We start from the raw sequence: 20,750 nt of genomic DNA on the forward strand, positions 1-20,750 counted from the left end.
AGCCAGGACCGTACTGTAGCGTCGAGGGTGTGGTTCTTATTGCACGTTAACGTTTTTAACGTGAATTGAATCTGTTTATAGCACGTTTATATCGTTATACATTTTTATCGGTTGACTTTTGATAAGGTGCAAGAGACGCTAAATAAATATAGATAAGTAAAGGGATAGAAAAAGTAAAAGAGGAAAGGAAAGAGAGGGAGAGAGAGAGAGAAAGAGAGAGAGAGAGAGAAGACGAACAGAAGAGAACAAGAAATAGAAAAGAAAGAGAAAGAGAGAAAGAGATAGATAAGAAAAGGGTTAGACTGCAGGCAGTCTTGATTTTCTTACGCCATTACTTGGATACACGTAGAGAAGAGCTCGTTCTTCAAGGTCGGCAGGCACGCGCGAGAACTCCTACTCTCAGGGTGGGGGTATCGGATCAGTGATATGACCTTTGTGGGACTGAAGCAGGAGAACTCGAACGTAATGCCCATCATATTGAGCGTGCAGCAACAGCATCACAACCATGCTCTTGTATCTACCGTAAGACCTATGCAAAACCATCGTAGCAATGTAATTGTTTCTACTAATAGTATGTCGAACAATGATATGAAGAACTTGCAATTGCACGCATGTAAGAAATCGAAAATATATGGGCAACCAACGGGAGCTTATGGGACTGTCCCTCATCAGCCGGCCTCTGTGGCGAGACGTAACGCGCGTGAAAGGAATCGCGTCAAACAGGTGAATAACGGATTTGCCACTCTGAGGCAGCATATACCTCAAAACATCGCTCAAGCCTTGGGTGGTAACACAGCTGGGACGCACGGTGGTTCCAGAGCAGGTAGCAAAAAATTATCCAAAGTTGAAACCCTTAGAATGGCGGTAGAATACATAAGAGGTCTTCAACGTCTTTTAGAAGAGAGTAACAATGGTTCGGACGTTTCCTCCTCATCGGTCATTTCCCCATCACAAACCACCATACCGACGTCACCTAGCACATGTATTTCTACCAGTGGACTCAGTACCGATTCTAATCATCACGCCCCCGAACACAGATTATGTGCTAATGAAGTGCAACAACACGCTAACCCCCCTTCTCTTACCCCAGATCTTCACAACTTTCATCATCCAATTGGGCAAAACAATAATTCGGTTTACGCACCAGCATCCTGTTCGGAATCATCGAGTTCACCTACGCCGAGTTCAGCGGCCAGTATTAAAAGTTACGGAACCTCCACGGGTGATCCTTACGTACCTCACTACGACGATTACAATTACAACGAGGATATAAGGACCAACGAAGCCCTTCTAGAAATCATATGTAGATGGCAGGAAAGCTAAGGCCAACAACGATTTCCCGATGATACTTCTGTATCGTCTTCGAGGTTGGTTTCGTCTCTCTAACACGATCCTTTTATTATTTTTATTCTATATTTTATTTTTCATTTGCTAAAACACATCCTAACACATTTCATTTAATATAGAAAAATCCTTCTTCTAATCGAGTACCATTGTTCCTAGAAATGAATATTTCTAATATCGTTTTATCCAATAGAGAAAAGATAATATATATGTGGGATTGGAATAAATATAGAAACAAAAGACGTTAAAATATGAATATTCAAGGACAATCGAGTATAAGAAAAATTGTTGTTCAGTTAGGTAAAGACATAAGAAATGATTTTCTTTAATTATTGTAGAATAAATATAGAAGCAAGAGACGTTGAAATTTGAATATTCAAGGACAATCGAGTATAAGTCAAATTGTTTTTCAATTAGGCAAAGATATAAGAAATATGTCTTCCTTTATTATGATAGGATAAATATAGAAGCAAGAGGCGTTGAAATGTGAATGTTCGAGAATGATCTAGTATAAGTAAAAAGTTGTTTTCTGACAAAAGAAAGAAAGGATATGAGGTGAGAGAATGTACAGAGGGGCAAGAGTCTACGAGCGTATTAAGAGTAAAGAGTATTGATGAGTTTGACGAGTTTGACGAGTGAGATTAACGAGTGTAAGAGTTAAAAGAGTAAAGTCAGAGTTAAAAGAGTAGAGTAAGAGTTGCAAGAGTAGAGTACCAAAATCAGAGAGTAAATAATAATTTTAGAGTAATCAGTTGACGAAAAAATAATATTTCCTACATATATATACATAAAATCATATTCGTTTGTCATACAATGAAAAAAAGTTATCTCAAAACTATGTTCCTTGGTTTCTTAAAAAGAAAAAGAAAAAGTAATCCTCTCGCTCTAATTTTTAGATATCTCTATAATAAATTTTTGATTTAAAAAAGGGGAAAAAATATTAGCGCTCTTAAAAAAGAAATCTCGAAAAAAAAAAAAAATATTACGAGTAGATTTGTGACCTTGCCCTCTCACAATGCTCGTCAGCGACCCCTTCGCTGAAGCTTGGACCATTCAAATAGCAGACTCCATTCAAAGGGGGCACCGCGTATAACATTCGAGAAAAGAGAGAGAGAGAGAGAGAGAGAGAAAGAGAGAGAGAGAGCAAGAGACAGAGACGCTTTTGTATTACAACTTCTTTTTCCACGTATGTGTACTCATACGCGTGAATTTAGCGTACTCTTTCGTCGTGTACACCACGTGTACGTGTGTAAGTGTACACACACATACACACGTACACATATCAGAGTCGCGTCCTTATTCTCCCGTACGTTTTTCCCTCCTTCCTCACCTTTTGTCCACGCGCTACCGTTCCCTGAACACGATTCGTTCTACATCAAATCTCTTCCTCTCGTGCCACCCCCCCTCCCGCTCCTCCTCCTTCAAACGCATTCAATCTTCCTATACTTGTTTTATTTCATTTTTATTTTTTGTCGTTATCCTATTTCTATTTTTTGTTTTTTCCTTTGCTTTTTCTCACTCTCGCTCTCTTTTTCTTTTCCCCTCCCCTCCCTCTAACTCTTGCACACCAAGGAAGTCAAAATTATCTTCTCGAACGATTGCGAACATTCAAATTCGATCGGTCACGTGGAAAAAAAATTAATTATACTTTCCCGTGAACGGGATTGGTGTTTGTTTTGTCAAACGTGCACGGTGAAAATGTTTCATTTCTTTTCCCTCCCTCATTTTCGTTTAAAATCCTCCCTCCCTAATGAAAAATTTCTTTTTAAAAGAAGCTTAGCTTAATTTTATCCCAATAATTTCATCGGTTACTTGATTACCCCATTTGTTTCCGAAAAAATATCTAACGAACAATTCTCCTCGTCAGATTATTTCTCGAAAATTCTCGACGATTCTCTAATCTTGATGGACGTAACTTTTCTTTCGTAAATCCCCCCGCCTCCCTCCTCCCTCCTCCTCGAATCGCATAACGTCGCATTCTTTTCGTCGAATTTTTTCTCTCTTTTTTTTTTTTCTTCTCCCTTTAGTTGTCGTCGCTTCTTTCCAACCTTTTTGATCTTTCTCTTCTTCCCTCCCTCCCTCCCTCCCATTTCTCTACCTAATTCCCCCACCCCGTTTGAAATTCTCTTTTACTGGTACCAACAACTCCCTTTTTATCTAGGGAACGATTTTCTTTAGCTCGCTGCGTTTAACTTGAATACATCTTCCAGGATATATCATATCCCCCTCCCCCCCGCCCCTGCCCCCTGCCCCCTGCCCCCCTGTCCTCTTCTTCCACGTCTCCAAGCAACTTTTGTCGGTTTTTAAACCGGTATACTATATACCATTCTTTCACATTTCTTCTGTCTTCTTTTTACCCCTCGTCATTTTCCCTCTCGCTTATTTCCTTCCCTACGTATCCCTCCGTATTTTTTAAATTCCCCTAGACGCTACGCACTTTTCCCTTTCACTCAGATTTTTTCCCTCTAGTCGAATATTCTTCTTCTTCTTCTTCTTCTTCTTCTTCTTTTTCTTCTACTCTTCCTTTCAAGGCCCTTTTCTTAAACTAAAACTGCTCCAATCTGAAAATCATCCACCCCCCCCCAATGCTTTTTTTTTATTTATATTCTTATACCTGAGACTTTTCTACTTTCCTATTCTTTTTTCCTTTTTTTCTTCTTTTGTCCTTCGATAAGCCTTCTTCCATCCATAGAAAAATTCTTTTCAGTATCATTTGTTCGTAATTATTATTATTATTAGTAGTAGTAGTAGAAATATTATTTTTAGCAATTTGTAGACATTTAACGATATATTTTCGATTTTTCGAACGGTTTTTATTTTTGCCCTGAAAAATTTTGATTTGACCTCCCCCCCTTCGTTGATTTGACCGTTCCCCCTCTCGTTATTATGATGTTATTTTTGTAGGATTCGTGAAAAAATTGAGCCGCTGGACTGACTGGTCCGGGGACTCGAAACACACCCGGGTCTTCCGCTTTTCGGGAGACTGATCTAATCGTTGAGCTATCTCCAAGGCCCTTCTTCTTCTTCTTCTTTGGTCAAACTCCTCGCGAATGACTATTTACTCGAAATAGTAGGTGCTAGTTCTAACATGTTTTCTTTTTTGTTTCTTTTTTTCTTTTTTTTTTCTATATAAAAATTCGTCTAACATTCAAATTTTATGAATACTTTTTTGTATAATTTCATTTAAGGTTTATATATGTGTGTGTGTGTGTGTTATACTAATGAAATGTTTCTTGTTCTTTTTGTTACAGAAATAAGAGGCAATGCAAAATCAATATTGGAAGATTTTGTTTAAAAAACAAGAAAATAAAAAAAAGGAAAAAAAGATAAAAGAGAATCGCGAAGTACGATACGGTAGATGAAGAAGAACATTTGTTCGAATATCTGTGATACAGTCATACCTCTCTTCCTATATTATTCGTCTCATTTTAAAATATCTAAATATTAGTTAAGGTTACTTCGAAAATGTTTGTCAGTGTCTCAATTTATTATTATGCGAGAAATATCACGCCATAGGCTTTAATAGTTTGTTTAAATTGCTTGAATTTTGGACAAGTATTGCGTGAATAATGGACCGATACTAAAATTGTTGACAAAAAAGAATCCTTTCGCTAGACGAAGTTCTTTCAAATTCACTGGAAATTATATATTCTTAATCTTAGGTATTCTTTTGTTTTTTAAAAATTAGCCGCGAAAATACTAATTTAGAAGATAATAGAATTTTATATATATATATTAAAAAGAAAAAAAGAAAAAAAGGAGAAAAATTAATTAGAAGATTATAGAATTTTATATATATGTATATTAAAAAAAAATAATAATAACGCGAAAAAAATGTTACGTTATTTTATTATATAAATGTATGCGTGAACGAGAGAGTGGATGTACGAATGTGCGAGAAACTAAAACTTATACGAATATATCAAGAAATTTATATAAGTGAACTATGAAAAATTATTTCTAGACATTTTTATGGTAATCTAACCGACAAATGTTGTTGATCATTCCAAAGTACCTTTAAATTCCTTACTATTATTTATATTAACTCTCATACAATTGGTTAATCATATGTTTTTTTTTCTATTCTATTAAATATTATGAATTTCGACAAAAAATTATTAAAAACATTAATTAAAAGTTTTTAATGTTTAATTAAAAACATTAATTAAAATGTTAGATGCACAATCGTCGAAATGATAATTCGTTAAATATATTACACAATGTTAAGAAGAATTTATATATATTTATTTTTTCATCACCATTAAACAATCCCTTCCTTATATTTCTTCGTTTAATATCGTAACCGAATAAAAAAAAAAGTAATGACTAAAAAAAAATTGATAGATTATTAATAAATAAATCATTTACGAATACACTTCATGCATCCTCCATAATTTATAAATATTTCAATACTACATTGTTTTTCTTAAATGAAAAGTTTTGATTTTTCTATGAAAATATTGACAAAATCTAAATAGAGTAATTCCAGAAAATGGCAGTAAAATAATACAAAATATTTTAATAATATTAAATTATAAAAATATAAAATATAAAAAACATATAGTAAATATAAAAAATATAAAATATATAATATATATATAATAATATATAATAAAATATAAAAAATATAAAATAATTAGAAAAAAAATAAATATTAAATATAATAGAATATATATTATTGCAAGATATATTTAAGAATAGCATAACATGCTTTAAACAATCAATATACTCTACAATATATATATATAGCTTAAATATAACATGAAACGTTATTGTATGTGACTGAACAGTTAGTCTAGTTTAAATTGTCCCTCAGGGGACACTAGGCTATTAGTATATTTTAGTTTCCATAATGATTTTGAACACAATTCAAAATAGCTCGGTTAAACATGCCACGATTTTGTCCGATACATATTGTTTGCGGTTTCTAAAATGAAGGAACCACAACCGAAGCGACGTTCGACAGTTGAGATTACTGTGATTTCAACTGGTTATTTACTCAAAAACCACAAGGACATTGACAGGGATAATGGTAGGATGCAACGCCCTACGAGATACACCATATCGTTACACAATACTCTGATGGAATGATGTTTCAGGGGCGTATATAATGGTGTTTCTCTTGTTTCATAAATAGAAACTCTTTTCCGAAAGTTTGGAAACTATCTAATTAGAACGGATCACTTTTCCTCCGATCCCATTTCTTTCATCTTTCTCGACACAAATCGTCATCCCCATAGTTTGCTTAACAACCAATCAGATCGAGAGAATTTTTTACTAACGAATTACTTCTGTAAATTGACTTTGAAAAAAAAAACAGAAAGAAAAACCCTTCATTTCGATGGACGCACATTTTTCTGACTAATAATAATAATTATTATTATTATAATTGGACGTTTTTACGTAGGTATTCGTATATTGTATATATTTTTTTATAATATTAAATTATATGAATAATATTAAAACGTGTATTTGAATGAAACGAAATAAACTCGACTATCGTCGAAAACTTGACGATATCGTAAAATAGAATGAAATTCGAGAGAGACATGAATGACGCATTAAAAGTGGTAAACCAATGAACGATCGAATCGTGGGGACCTGTCTTACCGGTGCAACGAGTTAACAGGGCGAGCTCTCTTCAAGGGTGCATTAACTATACGAATGCAGATACGTCTAACCGGTAAGAAGAGCTTTTGCCAAAGACGAATAACGACCCTCGGTGCATATCTTGTTGTATGAGACACGACGTCGACCAAATCGGATTTAAATTTGAAGGTCGTTCTACGGGAATTCAATTAAATACACACGTCTTTCTCAATAATATTCAAATATATATTTTCAATGTATAAATAATTATGAAAGTGGTTTAATTAGAAGTCTTACATTTTACACAAGTGTACAAAAATTGCAATGATTTTTCATTTCTTCATTTCAAGAGAACCAATTCTAACATGATTTCTCGTTTTCTGACATTTTAACATTAATGAAATGGAATTCAATTAAATACATAATATTAAAATATATATTTCAATGTATAAATAATTATTAAAGTGGTCTAATTAGAAGTCTCACATTTTACACAAGTGTACAAAAATTGCAATGATTTTTCATTTCTTCATTTCAAGAGAACCAATTCTAACATGATTTCTCGTTTTCTGACATTTTAACATTAATGAAATGGAATTCAATTAAATACATAATATTAAAATATATATTTTCAATGTATAAATAATTATGAAAGTGGTTTAATTAGAAGTCTCACATTTTACACAAGTGTACAAAAATTGCAATGATTGTTATTTCTTCATTTCAAGAGAACCAATTCTAACATGATTTTTCGTTTTCTGACATTTTAACATTAATGAAATGGAATTCAATTAAATACACACTTCTTTCTCAATAATATTAAATATATATTTTCAATGTATAAATAATTATGAAAGTGGTTTAATTAGAAGTCTCACATTTTACACAAGTGTACAAAATTGCAATGATTTGTTATTTTTTCATTTCAAGAGAACCAATTCTAACATGATTTCTCGTTTTCTGACATTTTAACATAATTGAAATGGAATTCAATTAAATACACGCGTCTTTCTCAATAATATTAAAATATATTTTCAATGTATAAATAATTATGAAAGTGGTTTAATTAGAAGTCTCACATTTTACACAAGTGTACAAAAATTGCAATGATTTTTCATTTTCTCATTTCAAGAGAACCAATTCTAACATGATTCATTGTTTCCTGACATTTTAACATTAATGAAATGGAATTCAATTAAATACATAATATTAAATATATATTTTCAATGTATAAATAATTATGAAAGTGGTCTAATTAGAAGTCTCACATTTTACACAAGTGTACAAAAATTGCAATGATTTGTTATTTCTTCATTTCAAGAGAACCAATTCTAACATGATTTCTCGTTTTCTGACATTTTAACATTAATGAAATGAAATTCAATTAAATACACACGTCTTTATCAATAATATTAAAATATATATTTTCAATGTATAAATAATTATGAAAGTGGTTTAATTAGAAGTCTTACATTTTACACAAGTGTACAAAAATTGCAATGATTTTTCATTTCTTCATTTCAAGAGAACCAATTCTAACATGATTTCTCGTTTTCTGACATTTTAACATTAATGAAATGGAATTCAATTAAATACACACGTCTTTCTCAATAATATTAAAATATATATTTTCAATGTATAAATAATTATGAAAGTGGTCTAATTAGAAGTCTTACATTTTACACAAGTGTACAAAAATTGCAATGATTTTTCATTTCTTCATTTCAAGAGAACCAATTCTAACATGATTCATCGTTTCCTGACATTTTAACATTAATAATACTCTTAAGTAATAATAAACGTCATTTTCTTTTACAAAAAGTTTGATTATTCTTCGAAATGACGGACAATAATAAGGATATTAAAAACTTCTACTTAGAGATCTGAAAGATGAACGCTCAGTGTTAATTGTTATATCAATTTCTTCCTTTCCTTCTTATTTTTATTTTTACATGGCTCGTTTAATTAGCATCGTTCTTGTCATATTCGATAACTACTCTTTGGCGTATTAAATATCATCTTTTATATCTTTATACGATAAAAATGAATATAAGTTAAAAAAGATAATTTTTGTTTAATATCTTATTTGTTTATAAATATTATAAATTAATAATAATCTTCTCTTATATAAAAGAATATTTATCGAGGATTAATTAATAACATTTAAAATAATTGTAACTACAATATAATAATCGAAATTAATCGGATCTGACAATAATAAAAAGAGAGAGAAAAATTCATAAATTTATTATAAATAATATAAAAATTATTTTCAAAAACTTACGAGTCTCATTATCGCGATACAACGCGTCAAATATTCATCCAAATGCTACCTGCATTTAAAGATACTTAAATACGTTTCTATATGCACCGATGTATTTTCCTTTCGTCGACGCTGTTATTAATCGTTCTACGGTTATGATCAATGTAACCAATTTCACCGAACTCGAACTACCTATTGATTTATTACGTTTCGCATTTAACAGGTAACTTGTCCGTTTATTTTTTCATTCTTCTTTTTTTTTATATTGTCTTATCGAGCTTATTGTACGAGATAAAAATTATGAATCGTTGTGTAGAATTAACTCGCACGAAATTTATCGAAATATATAAATCAAAAATAAAAATAAAAAAAATAAAAAGATAATAAAAATAAAAGATTCGATAAGAAGGATCAATTAATTAAATTAATTATCGTCTTCATTGGAAATTCGGAAAAAATGTTTCTGACAAAGTATAAGTTTGCGAACGAACGTGCGCAACCAGGACAGAACCGTATTCGTCAACTCTTCGTTGGTAATTCTCTCTCTCTTCTCTCTCTCTCTCTCTCTCTCTCTCTCTCTCTCTATCTCTCTTTTGCATCCGGTCGAATAATTAGTGGCAAGTTCTTTGAGCAGACCCCGGCAGAGTCCGGCTTGGCATGGACGACACGTTGTTCTGTTAGAAAGAGAGATGTAGGATCTTTTAAAAGGTTGACAAGACTTTAGGGCATAAAAGATGATGTTGTCTACCCCCCTCCCTCCCCCCCTATCCCCGTGGTTTCTACCTAAGAAGCCCGCGTTAAGAAATAATTAACCGTTTAGAAATTATCCCCTTCCTTTCTCCCTCAACGTTATTACGTCTCTCAACGTTATTACGTTTCCTCTATTTTTTTATCGTTTTATAAGAAAAAAAAAAAGAAAGGACATATATTTTTTTTCTGTCACTTCGAATAATAAATATACACATTTATATCGAATATTTTTTTATACGCGTTAATTTATAATGTAAATTTATATATACATCTAAATAATTATATAATATTTTATTTTATTTTATATAATTATAATATAATTAATAATTAATATTTTTAAACAATAATAATTTTTCAATAATTGCAAACTATTTCGAACGAGCTCATTTTTGTAATATTAAAGTGAACAGTTCGTGTTTATTTTGAAATGAATATTTCCAACGTAAATTTTATAAAAACAATTCTCCCCTCTCTCTCCCATTCAAAATAAAACTTCAAAACGCAATTAAACGCACGAACTTTCGATTTACCCTAATAAAATGATAAATTTCAATTAATGATATAACAAATATCAATACAATACGTAATCGTACAAACAATACGTGCGAGCACGCGAATCTAGAAAAAATAAAATGAAAATAGAAAAAAAAATGGAAAGAAAAACTAAAAGTGAAATGAGATGAGTTTCTTTCTCGATATTATCCAATGAACCGGTAGAATTTCCAATGGCTACTTAGGGTTGGAATCGATCCAACCACAATCGTATCTCAGTGTCCCATCTTGTGCGGTCGCACGCTAAATTCTTCCGAAAGATGGGGGAATCCTGATGTTTCCTCCCTCAAGAACGGAAAAAAGGAAATAAAATGGAAGGAGCAAAGAAGGAAAGGGGATAAAGCTTATACTCCTTGACGACCACCCACAAACACATGGAAATGTATGGAGAATCTTGGAATATTAGTCTCGTCCAATAACGTTCTTCTTTACTTGCCATTCGTTATATTTTTCTTCGTACTTTTCCATTGGTACAATTGGAATCGTTTGATTCGCTGATTTTTTCACTTCCCAAAAAATTTCTAACCAATCGTAAATCTAAAATGGAAATTTCAAATGGATGAAAAGAGGGCCCTCTACCCGAGAAGAAGGGCTCCGATTCGAACTGACCAATCAGATTATTCAGACGAACCCGTGCAATGGAATGCACGCGACGTTTGCGTCTCATTTTTCTTAAAGTTATTCAAATTCTATATCATAGTGTTTTTCACTCTTTTTTCATCTTTATCTCGTTCGAATTAAAATATACTGTGTACAATATCACTAAATTTGGGACTTATCAAACCGCGTTTGGTTAAAACGAATTTCGAATCGTTTTCTTCACGTGCTTCATGACGTTTTTATTACGTTTGAAATATATCAAAGAATCGTCAATTTATTTATAATTTGCTTTATTTTTTGTTTGCAATAGTTTCGATATATCTAGATCACGATAAATTGTAAGGAAAATTTTTGTTTCGTCGAGATATCGTAAAGTTGTTTTACATTTATTAATTTAAATAACAAAGCAATTTATTAGATTGTTAATCGATGATTATTACACCAAAAGACGATCATAATCGATATTAATAACGATTTTACTCTCTGAGGGACCCAAAATCGGTAAGACCCAACGTTTAAAATGAAAAATGAAGTATCATTGAATCTAATCGAAATCTAACGATCTGACTGCAGACAAGATTACTTTGTCTTGGAATAAGATATGTGAAATATCTCGAAGTATCAAACTTATAAAGATGTTTTCAAGACAAATACGAAGGGAAGATAATAAAAAAAAGGGAAAGAAAAATATGTGAAAAAGGGACGGTTGTCCTCGTAGATGTTATCCGTGGTCAACAACCGATCTACGGAAAAACTGTGGACTGTCAGGAACCGATGTCAACCGGTTGGCCATCGGTCATCCGTAGAAATTCGATCGCAGTCCACCAGTAGAGTACGTCATGCTGTTCTCTAACCAAAAGAAGAACATAGGATATCACTTTTGTTTCACGATCAAAAGTAAAATCGGTCAGGTTGAGATCCTGATCTTTACGGACGCGAGATTTTTAAATCCTTTTTTCCACGATAGAAAGGTACGAGGGGGGTAAGTCGCCCGCAGGATGTTTCGTCCCTGCTGCTTTCGAACTGGAGTATCAATCCCGTCATCTTTCCGATCTTTATTATGGGGTTTTGTTCAAACTATCTCGAGGACAAAACAATTTCCACGTTGCACGATCGTAAAAATTCACCGTAATTTAATAAACCTAAGTCGTAAATGACTCCCCTTCTTATCGCAAAAACTCGTACGAGATTTCTTATCTTTATTTTTGTCCGAATATAATAAAAATTCATATATGATTAAAAATTAATTGATTCAATTGAAACATCTGTATAAACGTATTAGTAAAATATAATATTAAGCTTTGTAACAAAAAACTCTGTACATTTTTATAATAATTTTTTATAATAATTAATAGTAATTAATTGTTAATTAATTAATTAATTGTTAATTAATTAATTTTAATATATATAATGAAATGTAATTTAGTTATTATTGAATTATATTTTCGCAAAAATGCATCCCCGAATACAAACTGTATAATTACGATTGGTGCATATCAAAGTTTACCATAGTTAAATGTTTTAATGATTAATTTATTGAATTAATTTAATTAAATATTACAATAAAAATCGTAAGATCAATTGCACCGTACGTACGCATATATCAACTTGAAATTACATGACGAAAAATTTACTTCATTAATTTTTACAGTATCGTACGTGAGAATGCAAGATAATGCAAAATATTTGAACCTTTTTTTTCAACCATTATTCTCATCGAACCCAATATTATACATACGTACGTAAAAGTAAAATTCGAATGTGGTAGTCGTAAGCAGGAAGCATCGTTCAAACGGGTCTTACGATAATTACAGCCACACTAAGGATTTCATTGTTCCTGAATAATGTATATTTCAGCTTGGGGCAATTGGTGGGGTCTCTTTATGGACGTCCAAAAATTATTCTCGCAGCTCCGTGGTAAGAATGATCGACGACAGTTGCCCTTACATAGGCGACCTAACGAACCGCGAACGCCTTTGGGATCTTTAAAACCATCCGAGAAGATGGAACATAATGTATGTACGATGCGTATAACACCTGAGATATAGCTTCGAGCGCCGGTATTCGCTTTCAATCTCTGCTCGAGTAGCCATTCGAACAATCTCGGGACCCTTATACTACCGTACACGTTAAAATATAACAATAATTAAAAAAAAAAAAATAATGGAAGGGTGTAATTTTCGTCGCAAAACGATCGATGACTTATCTCTTCATTTCCAAATACCTCGACATTTTTTATACTTATCTCTGTTTTCCAACAAAATATTCGTTAAATAAATTGTAATTAAACGCCTGGGCTAATTGTGAAGGCTTACAGACGTTCTTCTTATTACATTGTTAATATTTATAATATCAATTTGTTTTAAAATATAAATAACTTGAAAAAATAAATAATATTGTTTTAATATATAATGAAATTTAATTTAGTTATTATTGAATTATATTTTCGCAAAAAATGCATCCCTGTATACAAACTGTATAATGCATATCAAAGTTTACCATAGTCAAATGTTTTAATGATTTTAGATTCTCGATTCAATTATCGAAGGTTTCCAATTATTTATTTTTATCTTCTTTTCTTAAAACGCGTTCGACGAGATAAATAAAAAAAAAAAAGTAACACAAGAAATAACATCCCCCGAAAATAATAAATCGTAGAGAGAAGAAACGTGTCCCTAGAAAAATCTCTAGTAAAAGTAAAAAGGTTGTATATCTCATATATGGGGGAATTAAGAATCGTAGAATAGGTTTTTTTTAGCGTACGAAGCTTAGAAGTTTCCGGTGCAAGTTTGGTGTGTTACGACATATAACACTGTAGAACATGTAGTATAACTCCGACAGTGCCATTGTCCGTCATGTTGAGACGTCCGTTCATGGAAGAGTCAGCTTCATTGTTATGGTGGATATTGTCCATGAATGGATGGGTGTCTCGTTTAACTTCAATTACCGTGGCTCGTCCTTTCATCTCTTAACACGTAGTGGGAGAAAAGAGAGAAAGAGATAAAGAGAGAGAAAGAGAGAGAGAGAGAGAGAAAGAAAGAGAGAGAGAAAGAAAGAGAGAGAGAGAACATTCGCATTATATTATATATTGTCCTTCTCTTTTTCTGCATCTCTCTTTGTTGCGGAAAACCCGTCTATTACGCGTTGAATTACTCAGTCTCGTTAAATTCTCCTTTTGATCGAAAGAACCTTTAGAACTTGGGATACTACTAACTCCGTTGGATGCACTGCTGGATACTTCAAAGAATAAACGAGACAGACGGAAAGAGAGAGAGAGAGAGAGAGAGAGAAAATAAAAATATTTCATGACGTTCGGATAAAGCATTAAAAAAAAAAATAAATATACTATTCGAATCGTTAACCCGTTTTTTTTGGATCACGTTATAAATTGGATTTATTATTTTTTTTTGTTAAATTATTATTATTTGATAAACGGTTGCAATAACGGTTGAATATATTATATAATAAAAGTAATCTTTAATTTTCTTTCTTTCCTTTCTTATACGATATATTGAATTGTTGACAAAAGGATTTCTTTTTAAAAAAAAAATGCTGTGCCAACCAATCTTCATCGATTGAAAAATATTATTCGATCGGATAAAGTAATACGTAAATGATATGGTGGTAGAGGGACGGGGGAGAGGTGATAAGGGGTTATGGGGTGGGGGAGGGCGGTGTTGAAAATATTCGATGCATTCGAATAAAGTTCTATCGTAAATTCGTTGGCGTGTCAGAGACCAATTAAGCTTCCGTGCTTCTTTTCATCAATCTACGTGCTCTTCTTCATAAAGGCGCGTTCATGAGCCTCCTCCCCTCCCTTCCAAGAGGATCAACGTGTATATTTAGGGCTCGCATTAGGACGTCTCGCCGTGAACGCGCTTACTTATTACCTTTGCACCGACATTACTCTTTCGTGATACACCTCGTGATTCAAAACGAACTTTTTCTTCTTTTTTTTATTCTCTCCCCTCCCCCCCCCACCGTCCCTCTTTAGAAAATACTCTATGGCAAATTTAAGAATAACAAAATAATATGTAAATAAAGGAAGAAATTTTTCTAGGAGAACATTAGAAAAATATTTTATGTTATATTAGAATGAATCAAAAGTTGGCATGTTTATTGTGTTACAAATTGCATAATTGAAATTATATTAGAAATATTAATTATTTAATATTTCTAAATGTAATTATTATATTAGATATATTTAAATATAATTATTAGTTATTATTATATTATTATTTAAATATAATTATTAAATATAATATTAAATATTTAAATTAAAAAAATTTAATAAATTATAATTATTAAAATATAATATTAAATATAATTATTAATAATTATTATTTAAATATAATTTAAAAAAGTCACGAACTCTATAATATTGTATTATTTTATTATAAAATATTATATCTTTACAAGTTTAAAAAACAATAAGAAAACGAATGAAAATTCTTTTTAAATGGAATAAATATTGTTATTGAATATATATAATATATTAATGTAATATATTAATTATAAAAAAAAAAATTATAAAAAATTATAAAAGTATTAATGTAATACATATATAAAACTTTAAGAGACGGATTTGTAAACGAAATTGTGGTAGAATGATGAGAGAAAAAAGAACAGGTAGAAAAAGAAAAAAGAGGGAATATCTAAGACGTAAAAGTAAAGATCGAATAAAAATCATCAAGGGAAGTGTAACAGTCAATAAGATTACGTCACGCGCGTACAATCGAGCTCCAGTCTGATAGAAAAAATTCAATCGAGAATATGATCGTAAGAAACCGAGCGAAGACCGCAAATATTTGTAGTCACTTCCTGCCTGATAAATATAATAAAAAAATATACGAGAAAGAGAGAGAGAGAGAGAGAGAGAGCGTGGGAGCTAGACAGACAAAGTTATATACGATTTAACCGATCTTTCTTGAAGATCATTCTATGGAAAGTTTTAGGATGCATGAATAAGAGAAAGAAAGATATAGAAAGATATAAGAAACGAGAGAGAGAGAGAGAGAGAAAGATAAAAGTAAAGGTAGAGAGATACATCGTTTCTCCTTGATCTTTCTAACCCACTTTTTGTCCTTCATCGTCGTCGTCAAGCTACCCTCTTCCTTCCCATTTCCTTTTTTTTTTCTCTTCTTATTTTATCCCTCTCTTACTTGGACGTACGCATTTTTTGTTACCTCCAAGAAGGAGTCCTTTCTCCAGGTGGGCAAAGAGATATACGAACGCGACTACGTTTAATAATGATCCCTTTAACGATCCCTTCTTCCCTAGGTTTTATATCAAGTTTTACCAAAAGCGTGATTAGGTTCCTTCGAAACAGAGTAGACGAATATAGATTGGAGAATCATTTTGCCCTAGTCGCATCACCTAAATTCTTTTTTATTATTTTTTATTTTTCTTTTTTCTTTTTCTCATTATCTCATCTCGCGTTTCCGATCATTGATTGAATCGACGATTAGAAAGCAATTAGCGATGTGGTAACGAGATGTTTTTTTGTTTTTTTTTTTATTATTATTTTTTTCCTCGATCGCATCGTTAGATCCAACGATTCGGACTCCCTACGGAGAAGGAACTTCGAAAAAGATTCTATTGTTTCGTCCGAAACGAATTATATTTTCCCACCAAGAAAAATCTAAACGTGTATATAGTTGATTGAGTATTTTAAAGTATCATTAATTTTTATAAATCGTAGCGTTATAAAAAAAAAAAAAAACAATCTAATCTACTACGACACTTTTTATCACTCGCACACAAATGGTATCACATAATATATATACATATAAACTACTAAAAAATATAAAAAACTACTATAAATACTAAAAAAAATATATATAAAAAATAAAAAATATATACTTCATATAACTTAAATATATATATAAATTTAACTTCAATATGGATAAAAATATTTTTTAAAAGATAAATTGAAGGTAGAAAAAATAATAAGCCAATTTATGTACGTATGTATGTACGTATGCATGTAGGTAGGTAGATAGGTGCAATAAAGTAGATATGTAAAAATGATGTAACGTCTGCCAAGTTAATCAAGGAAGCAATAACGTTCCCTATCATCAAGATGACGTCGTTAATAACGATCAAGAGTATAATTAATTACGTTCAACGGGTTACGCCGAGTGAACGTATAGATGATCCGCACGAGAAAGAACAAACGCGACAAAGGGGCTACGTGAAAGCAAAAAAAAAAAAAAAAACATATACGAATAAGAGAAAGGAAAAAAATATAAAGCGGGGAGGAGGGGATCCTTAGTTTCTGAAAATTTGTTCAAAATGATTCGATACGTTGTTTACCCCATGCTCGATGAGATTTGCTTAGAAAATTTTCAACGATGTTATTCCTTAAGACGAGACGAGACAGGCCCGCGAGAAAAACGAAAAATCTCAGTGGTCATGGTGGTACCGAATTTTTGTAAGTTCCTAAAAAAATATTATTGCAGTATTCGATTCGTGAAGAAGGAGAGGAGAGGTGTCACCGTTCTATATACATTCGTTGAAAGAAAAATAATAAGAAAAATGCTAACGAAATAGTACTTCTAACCCAATGAGTACGTACGATTTCGTCGAAACACGAATGACCTTGAATACTCCTTCTTCCTAGTTCATTTTTTACTTCCCTACTTTCCCCCTAGCTCGTTCGTTGCGTTCCACCCTCAGGACTACTTGGCTTGTTGAGTCCTATTCTTCGAGCATTCATTCAAGAACCCCAGAGAATCTCACGTCTCGGCATTGACCAACACAACCATTCAGCACGAGTCTTTGTATTTCAACCCGCCTATCTCCCCTACCCCCTCTCAAGCACCTACAAAATGTCTAACTCCTCCCTCTCCCCCTTATCCCTTCTCAACCCTCACCATTACGAAAGAAAAATGAAAGACACTTTGGAAAGATATTCCGGAAGATTGAACGTTCAAATGGAAATATGTCTGAATACTTTTAACGGGAAACCGAAAATTGTAAAAGAATGGGTAAAAGACCGACTATGGCGACGATAAAGAAAGGATCCAGGAAAGAAAAACCGATTCCGTATTACCGATCCGTTGTCCTTCTCTGTTCAATAGGATATCGATTATTCTTCGTATATTCTTAGTCCCTTGACCTCTTCTCACACCATACTTTTCTACCTTTTACAAAAAACTTTCTTACATTTCTGATTCAAAAACGCCTAAAATTTTCCTTCTTCTAATATATTATAAAATCTAAGTCTCTATAGATTCTTTCCCTCTTATTTTCTATCTATTGATCGAAATACACAAAAAGAAAGATACATGAGAAAGAAAGATCAAATAGTACCTGTCTTTTTGGGCTCATTCTCTCTCTCTCTCTCTTTCTGCCTTGTTATAGTCATGGTGCGATTATAAAAATCATATGATTTTGTGGTTTTTCTAAGATAAATGAAGATATATATATTGTTAGAAATGTTTTATGAATCAGTTTTGAAATATGTAGGTACATAAAATTTTAACAAACTATTGTATTATTTTTTTATTGTGTATTATTATTATTATTATTATCATCATCATCATCGTTCATATCTTGTAAAATGTTATTTAATAAATCAGACACGATAATCTCTATTGGGATTTATATAGATAATTATAATATTGTTGATATAAATAAAAATCAATTTGTCGTTTATTATTTTATTTTAACGCAACGAATTTTTAATCACAGAGAACAAAAAATGACGTTACAATTTGAAAAAATGAACGATACTAATAAAAATACACATATCTGAAGTAATATATTTTTATACAATATTATTAAAGTATTATTTTAGAATGATAGATCTACGATAAATATTGGCAATAAGGATCAATAACGAAAGTCACGATCGTTATTTATAATGATACGACGTTCATTTTCGAAGGTTCAATTAAATCTGAATCTACCGACACAATTAGTTATTCTTATCGTAGATCGTCTAACTTGATACAGTTTTCACCGATCAACTAACATCCCCTTTTGAATACGTATTGCATGATTACTACAGATTTGCTGACTCAAAATCATATTTTCGATGCACTACCATACTTATTCTCTTGAAAAACTAATTTAAATGATCGTTCATGATGTCAATAAACAAAACTCTAATACTCGATGGTAAAAATAGAACTTCATTTTGAAAATTCCGATGCAACTAATCTTTTATTTTCTTTTTTCCTATAAAATTATGATCAATCCTTTCGTTCATTTTATTATTTTATTAAATTAACACGTACACATAAACTTACATATGTATATTTTTATACAGGTCTTCGTGGCTCAAGTGGTAGAGCGTTCTTTTGGTATGCGAAAGATCCTGGGTTCGAATCCCGGGCCTCTCTCGACTTTTTATTAAACAACTGAAGCTCAAATTTATTGGGAGAGTTCTTCGAACGAACAAATGCGTCAGGATTGTGTCACTAAAATAATAATATATATATTTTTATATAAAACCAATACAAGTTTATAAATATCTCAAATAATTTCGTAAATAATCATTAAATTTCCAATTATTATACATTTTGTCAATCATATCGAAAAATGCATTCGAGGTAACTTACTAGTATCTTATATATAATAAATTAAAAAAATAACGAATATATAGAAAATCGATAGAGAAAAGAAGAAAAAATCGTTATAAAATAAAACAAATCGTATATAATATTCGTTGTACATTCTCGTAAGTTGGTATTTTCGTTTGGCGAATACTTTCGTCTAAAAAGTATACGCACGACTTTCGCTCGAACGGGAGCTCCATTTTAAAAAGAAGTAAGAAAGAGAATGCGTTAATTATCGATGCGCAAATGGACAGCAATGAGGTGCAACGAGGCAGCATGCACCCCACCGTCCGAATGGAAGACGGGAGGAGGAGGAGGAGGAGGAGGAGGAAGGATGCAACGGTAACGAGCGGCAACGGACTTGCATCGGAAAAGAAACACACCGGCGTTCAACCTGACGTAGTAGTAGTGCCGGAATATAAACCGGACAGGTTTCGGCAGTGCAATTATTATTAAGAGAGGAACCAGGATGGAAGAAAGAAAAAGAAAAGAGAAAGAGAGAGAGAGAGAAAGGCAAAAGACCGGAGAGCAAGGAAAAAGTCCGAGGATGCAGAAGGTGGTCCATCCGTCCGTCTGCCTGCTAGTTCAGAAGAGCTCCAATGTTTTTTTCTACTTCCTTTTTGCTCGCCAACGTGTGCCCGGGCTTTCTTCTCCCGTAATTACGTATGAAAATACGTACAAATAAACTAATGTTTATACAAATTACATATTAACGAATATATTCCATCTAATTGTGTGTCGCAACCAAATTTCATTCGAATAATATAATTAATAGTATTATTAAAAAATGTTATACAAATATATAATGATATTGCGATAATTAATTATATAATAAAACACAGTAATAATACAAATAATACAACCAATAAACTACATAATTAATTGTCTTTTGTAAAATCTACTTTGCAAATAATAATTTAAAAATGTACGATCTTTTTTGATTAAGCCCTATAATAATTAAACATCATACAAATATATAATTATAATCGTACAACCATAACTATTCTAATCGTTATCCAATATCACTAATTAACATTAATATACACGATAATTAATATAATATCAAAAACGAACAATAATAATCATAT

At 31.7% G+C, this 20,750-nt stretch overlaps 1 protein-coding gene across 1 annotated transcript; it reads left to right on the forward strand.

Moving 5' to 3' along the window:
* The first annotated feature begins 426 nt into the window (after nt 1-426).
* On the forward strand, nt 427-1,323 carry LOC122517099 (achaete-scute complex protein T3-like). The gene has a single exon (XM_043635469.1). The coding sequence runs from the start codon at nt 427-429 to the stop codon at nt 1,321-1,323; it is 897 nt and encodes a 298-aa protein (XP_043491404.1).
* The last annotated feature ends 19,427 nt before the right edge of the window (nt 1,324-20,750 follow it).

Source organism: Polistes fuscatus, unplaced genomic scaffold (assembly GCF_010416935.1).
Source record: "Polistes fuscatus isolate 324 unplaced genomic scaffold, CU_Pfus_HIC Scaffold2, whole genome shotgun sequence".
Taxonomy (NCBI): Eukaryota; Metazoa; Arthropoda; class Insecta; order Hymenoptera; family Vespidae; genus Polistes; species Polistes fuscatus.